General features: G+C 39.5%; 1 protein-coding gene across 1 annotated transcript; it reads right to left on the bottom strand.

The window, feature by feature from the left end:
- Positions 1-1,531: 1,531 nt before the first annotated feature.
- LOC105456953 lies at positions 1,532-3,625 on the bottom strand. Its single transcript, XM_011701349.1, has 4 exons — positions 3,343-3,625; positions 2,962-3,093; positions 2,477-2,733; positions 1,532-1,729 (listed from the first exon to the last, which is right to left on the bottom strand). The coding sequence occupies exons 1-4, from the start codon at positions 3,623-3,625 to the stop codon at positions 1,532-1,534; spliced, it is 870 nt and encodes a 289-aa protein (XP_011699651.1).
- Positions 3,626-6,516: the final 2,891 nt, after the last annotated feature.

Consider the following 6,516-nt stretch of genomic DNA (forward strand, 5'->3'; position numbering starts at 1 on the left):
TATGTTAGGCACGAATTAATTTATTGTAACATTGAAAATGACTCGTTCGGGGTCGAAACGTTTGTTATTCAAATAATGAATTTGTTAAATTAATAAATACATATTGGAGCGATATAACACCCAAGCTTTGGTTCGTTGGCCCTTTTTTACTTTTTTTATTAATATTGGAATAATTTGGAGCCTTGACTTTAAATTTTATTTTAATTTTAATTAATTTTTTTATTATTTTAAGATTAATATTTTTCTTCTCATTTTCCCATTCCATTTCGTGTACGTGCGCAACGGGTGGGACGGCGAGAACGTGAGCGATAAGCGCGGGTTGGAACGGCGATACCGCGGGGTGGGGTGGCGAGCCCGCGAGCGCGGCAGCGGCGGCGGCGGCGGCGAGCGCGGCGCGGACATCAGCGGCGGCGCGGTATCCCTTTTCCTCGCGGATCCACAACGCGGTTCCCCACACCCCACGACACCCGCACCTACGACGCCGTTTCCCCGTCCCTGCGGACCCCGCACCCACGACGCGGTTTCCTCGTCCCCGCGGACCCCGCACCCACACCGCGATTCCCCCGTTCCCGCGGACCCGGCATCCACGACGCGGTCTCCCGTCGCCGCGGACCCCGGGTCGGGCCAGCCGGAGCAAGCGGCTTCCCTAGTGATGTAAATAGAAAAAAAAACCAAATTGTTTTTTTTTTTCAAAAAATACGTTTTTTTATGAAAAAAAAACATAAGCTTCGTTTTTTTTTTAAATATTTGTTTTTTTTCAGTTATCTATATTTTGCTTAATATAAGTCAATTTTTCATAATTTTTTATTTTCTAGATAATAGATTTAAATTATCATTATTCAATTATCATCTTTGTAGAACGAGAAAGTCAATATATTGATTCTGAAACAATGTCATATTTTGAAGCAAGGACTTCAATAAATAATTATAATAAATTCTAAAGGAATTTTTAAGGAAAAGATGTTCAAAAAAAGAATTTAAAAAATTCTCCTCTTGTAAAAGTTAAATGTAGGCCACATTAAAATTAATTCTATAGTTAAGTAATTACTATTTACAATTAAATAAATTCTGAAAAAAGTCAAAATTGAATTTGACATGAGTTTATTGCACATTTCAGTTATAAAAATACAGTTTGTAAAACAAATTTACTTTTTTATTTTTAATAATAAGATACTTTTCAGTTTAATCATAATTTTCGTCATTCTCTGAACAGCCTGAACTCTCAAAATTCATTGTAGAAGAGTCTAAAATTGCATCCAATTCATCGACTTTATCATCTAGATTAATTTTTCTTGCACTGAACTCAAAAACAAGCTCTTTATTAAGGTGCTGATACTGCTGATATCTTGAGGAGTAATAAATTGTTGTGAAACTTGTGAACCTTGCAATTTTAAATTATGTGCAATGTAGACAATTTTTGCCGCCCTGTCATTTGTTAGTTTATTTCTTTTAGAAGTGTGTATTGCACCATATGCATTAAAGCTTCTTTCGCAGGCAGCTGAAGTGGCAGGTAGTTTCAAAAATCGTACAGCTATTTTTGAAAGCTCTGTGCTTTTGCACAGACCATTCCACCACGCTGCTGATGAAATTCGATCAACAGTTTGCCAAAGAAACTGTTGGCTGAAAAAGTTTTCTTTGGCTTGAAAGTTGGCCAAATCGCAAGAACATTGTTCTTATCTAAATCCAATATCTTTTTTACTGAATTAAAAATCAACTCTATAGCTTCAGTCTAAAAATAAAAATAATATATAAAAATTAATTTTTTGCATATTAATACGAGAATAAAATTAGTTCCTTGAATATTGGTAATAAATTTTTACTAAATTTGCAAAATTTTAAAAAAAGAAATGCCTCTTTTTCGTTGTCTTGAACAATAAAAATGTATAAATATTCTATAACATAATAACACAAATAAGCAAATATTACAGCGAATTTCCAGTTCATGCAAATAACGTGTCGATTATTATATGTCGGTTTTGAAACAGTTTTAAATTAAAGTTGTAGTACGTAATATCACAAATTAAATTTACGAGAATATTGCAATTATAATAATAATACTAATATTAATAATTATTAAAATTTACACAAAAATATTATTATTAGATATGAATTAGACTTTGATCGAATAAGATTTCTTTTTGCTTATTATTTATATCAATTTTTACTTATTAAATATTATTATAATTTTTGTATACCTACTTGTTCATTTGACGTCAGATCACAACCACGTTTTTTTGGATCTAGAAGATTACATATTTTATGAACGTCGCAAATAGCAAACTGTTCTCTCTTGGCAATTTTTGTTTTCGCTGTCATTATCTCATTCTCAGATAAAGGACAGGATGGTAAAGTTCTATCCAAATGATTTTTAATACTTTGGAAAATTCCAATAACCGAAAAAATTCTAAGCTCATCACTCTCAATAAATTTAATAGCAATTGCTATCGGCTTGAGTAAATCAATAAAATCAATTTACTTTATCCCAAAAACATTCATTAAGAGCATTTTTCTTGAAGATAGGATGTTTCTCAATAATATCTTGCAAGTTTTCATCAATAGCTAATGATTGAATTGCATGTTTATTTATTTGTACGCTTTCTAACGAGCAAGAAATTATTGAACCCCATCTTGTCTCAACAGGTAGTTTCAAAGAAATTTTAGTATCTTTTTGTTTTTCTTTGAATATCGCCAAAAACACATGTGATTGTTTGATGTTTTTTATAATTGTTACAACTTCAGTTAAAAATGTTTTTAGTGATGGTAATTTTTTGATATCACTAAACAATAAATTTAATGAATGGGCAAAACATCCATACGTAAAAAGGTTGGTAGTTTCATTCTCTTGTTTTAAAATTTTCTACGCAGATTTCATATTTGCTGCGTTATCCGTGACAAGCCCAAAAACTTTTTGTGGGCCAATTTTTTCAATTACTGAATTTATTTCTCTAACGATATATTTACCAGTACGTGATTCTTTTTCTGTTACTAAAATTTTATATAATAATGGCGATGGTACGGTAACGATAAAATTAATAATTGAGTCGTTTCTAAGATTGCTACAACCATCACACATTAGAGCAACTGATTCTGCCGCTGCAATTTTTTCGTTCACTAAAGAATTAACTTTTTCGTACTCTTTCAATAAAAGAGATTCGGAAAGTTTATGACGTTTTGGTATTTTAAATGTAGGCCGCATAAATTTAAAAAACTTTAATCAATAATTATTTTCTACAATACTTAAGGGAGCACCACTACCAAAAATAGCTCTAGCTAATAGTCCTTTTGCTTTATTTTGATCAGTTGGCTACATGTTATCAACAAATGATAGTATTTGTTTCTTACTTGTCATATTTGAAGTACTTGCATCTGTGACATAATCTATAGAATCGTCTGTAGAAAAAATTGAAAGTTCCGAATCTTTATCAGTTTTCACATATTTTTGTTTCACACTGTTAGGACATTTTATGCATATTTTTACATGATTTTTCATACGTGAGTCATTTTTTGTAAGCTCTTTACCACAAAAAGTACACTTAATCCGAGGTACTTTTCCAGTATTTTGAATATCCTTAAATAAACAACTAACTTTTGCGGGTTTACGCCCTGAACCTTTACGCTTCGGCATACTGAGGTGAGAGGTCTGAGATATACGGAATATTTACACAATCTCAAGATAAAAGACTAAAGAGTATCGATAAAATTGACAATCGGATAGCGTATACGAGTGCCACTCGCGCTTAGCGACGTGAGCGTCGTCGCGTCGATCTTCGAACTGAGCCCCGTTCAAACAATTAAAGATTGTTTTCAACAAGGATCGTGCCATCGTACTCTCGTGCCTTGTGCCATCGAAATTAGAAAAAAACCAAATTTCTGTTTTTTTCAATAAAAAAAACACGTTTTTTTACATGTTTTTTTCTATTAAAAAAAAACGTTTTTTAACATCTCTAGACTTCCCCCTCCCCGCGGACCCCGCACCCAAGTTTAGGCTAACCGGGCTTCCCGTGGTCAGGCCAGGCCGAAAACGGCCGGCCGACGGTCGTTACGACGGAGGGGGAGCAATGGGGACTGTTAGTCCGTTGCCCCCCCCCTCCCCGGCGTCGGACGAGATGGCCCAGCCGCCAAACCACGCCTGCTCCCCATAAGGGAGGAGGCCCGGCGGCGAGGCCGGCCGCACCTGGGCGGGGGTTGAGGGGACACCGGTCACTCATCGGACAGGAGTCCGTCCTCCTACCGCCTGGTGTGCGCGCGTCCGCTCTGGACATGCACGAGTATGAGTTCCGCGACGGGCGGCCCTGTCTCCTTCTTCCCTCTTTATCCCGCATGGGGCGGAGGGGGGTCGGGGAGGCCGACCGCTGCGGGGCGAGGGAGGCGCGGAGCAGGCGGGTGACCTGCAATACGCCTCTGCTCCCGCGGGAGGGGTGGGGCGGAGGGGGGCTGGTGTCCCCTTCCTCCGCCCGGGAGTTGCACAACAACGCAACTCCGGATAAGACAGGACGACAAAAAATCCAAAGGAGGAGCGGGGCTGGAATGATAAATATCCCAGCCCCACCCCTCCAGGGAAGGGCCTTTCAGGCAGGCGCGGGGGCCGCCCAGGAAGTCATGCGATAATCGTTTCCTGGGCGGCCTCAATCTAAACGCGCTGAGGTCGGATACCTGTGCAGTTTTAGCCGGTAAAAGACCGGCATAACCCCTTCGCCCTCCCCGGGGAGGGGGGGTACCAATGACGGGTTTCTCCACATATAAAAAAAACGGCTAGGCCGAGAATCATCTGAGCAGCTTCTCCCTCCCCGCGGACCGCTCCCCCCGCGGACCACCAGCCATTAACCCCCCCTCGGAGCTCCCTAATTAGAACCGGCTCTTATTAGCTACTGCAATAAACAATCTAGCGCGTTTTCAAGCCGCGTAAATTCCAATATATACATATGTTTGAGCGAACGTATTATCAAGGCGACGTATAAATAAATGAGTATTGTTAAAGATCGTGTAATGTTAACAATTAAAATCTTAAAATCTTAAAACGCTAACAACGGTACAAAGCGGATCTTGGCCCTTTCATATAATATTAGTGTAAATTTTACAATTTTCGGTTGCGTGCGTGCGTGCGTGCGTGCGTGTGTGTGTGGATGGGAGGGTGTCAGTATGTGCGAGAATGTGTTTGCGTGTTGATATATTATGTGATTTCCTAAATGTTTATTATGTATATTTTTATATAAACAATACTTATAATATTTTATATATGAACAAGGAGCGACTGAATTCGATTAATATTTTTTATATAAACAATATTTATATAAACATTTTATATAAAAAATATTAATCAAATTTACATTAAACATATTTATAAAATCACATAATTGACATTAGTCGAATCGACATTGATCAACGTCGATTCAACCAGTCGCTCCTTGTTGTCCTGGGGAGGGGGAAGCCGCTCAGAACGTTCACGGCCTGATCCGGGGTCCGCGGGGTGGGGGAAGCTGCGGAAAGCCGCTCGCTCCAGCTGGCCTGACCGCGGGGCGGGGAACCGCGTCGTGCGTGCGGGGTCCGCGGGGGCGGAGGAACCGCGTCGTTAGTGCGGGGTCCGCGGGGGCGAGGGAACCGCGTCGTTAGTGCGGGGTCCGCGGGGAAGAGGGAGCCACGTCGTTGGTGCAGGGTCCGCGGGGAAGAGGGATACCGCGTCGATTATGTGGGTGTCGCGGGGAGAGGGGAACCGCGTCGCGGGTCCGCGGGGAAGAGGGAACCGCGCTCGCGCTCGCCACCGCCGCCGCTCACGTCGCTCCCGTTGCGCACGGGCCCCACCGTCCCACCTGTTATCGCTCGCGTTCTCTCCCGCGATTTCTCCGTCCCACCCATTGCGCACGTACGCGAAGAGAAATAAGGAACAGTAAATGGAAAATATAATAATTTTCAATATAATAAAGAAAAAATGTTATATTTTACCGAAGAATATAGTTAATAAAGATACTAGACGCGGAGTCGCGAAAGGGGGTTCCATCACAGGCCCCGCTGCAATTTTCTTTCTCTCTCCCTCCCGCGGTATATCCGTCCCACCCATTGCATGATTCTCGCGTGCGATGTAATTCAAAACGATAAGAGAAGGAACGAAAAAATTTAACACATAATGTATATATATTTAACAGACCATGTATATATTTAGCACATAATTAATACATTTAACATATAATGTATAGTTAATACATAATTAATTATGGAACGCATCGTGCACAATATGATCTGACGCGTAAGCTATGAGTTCACATTCAATAAGCGACGTTTTATCATATACCTTACCCAAAATATTTATCGTATTATCTTTATTTACGATACAATTGTGACGTAAATAATCGACGAAATGCTTAAACTTATTACTAACGGCGTCCGTATTTTGACTTAAATTAAAGTATACATGCTCAACGCAATGTTCAAGTTCGAATATAAAAATCATAGTTGACGGTTTCATATACATACAAGTATCATTCAGCGTTAATTTTATAATATTTTCATTATGTATTTTTA

Source organism: Wasmannia auropunctata, unplaced genomic scaffold (assembly GCF_000956235.1).
Source record: "Wasmannia auropunctata unplaced genomic scaffold, wasmannia.A_1.0 LD336106.1, whole genome shotgun sequence".
NCBI lineage: Eukaryota > Metazoa > Arthropoda > Insecta > Hymenoptera > Formicidae > Wasmannia > Wasmannia auropunctata.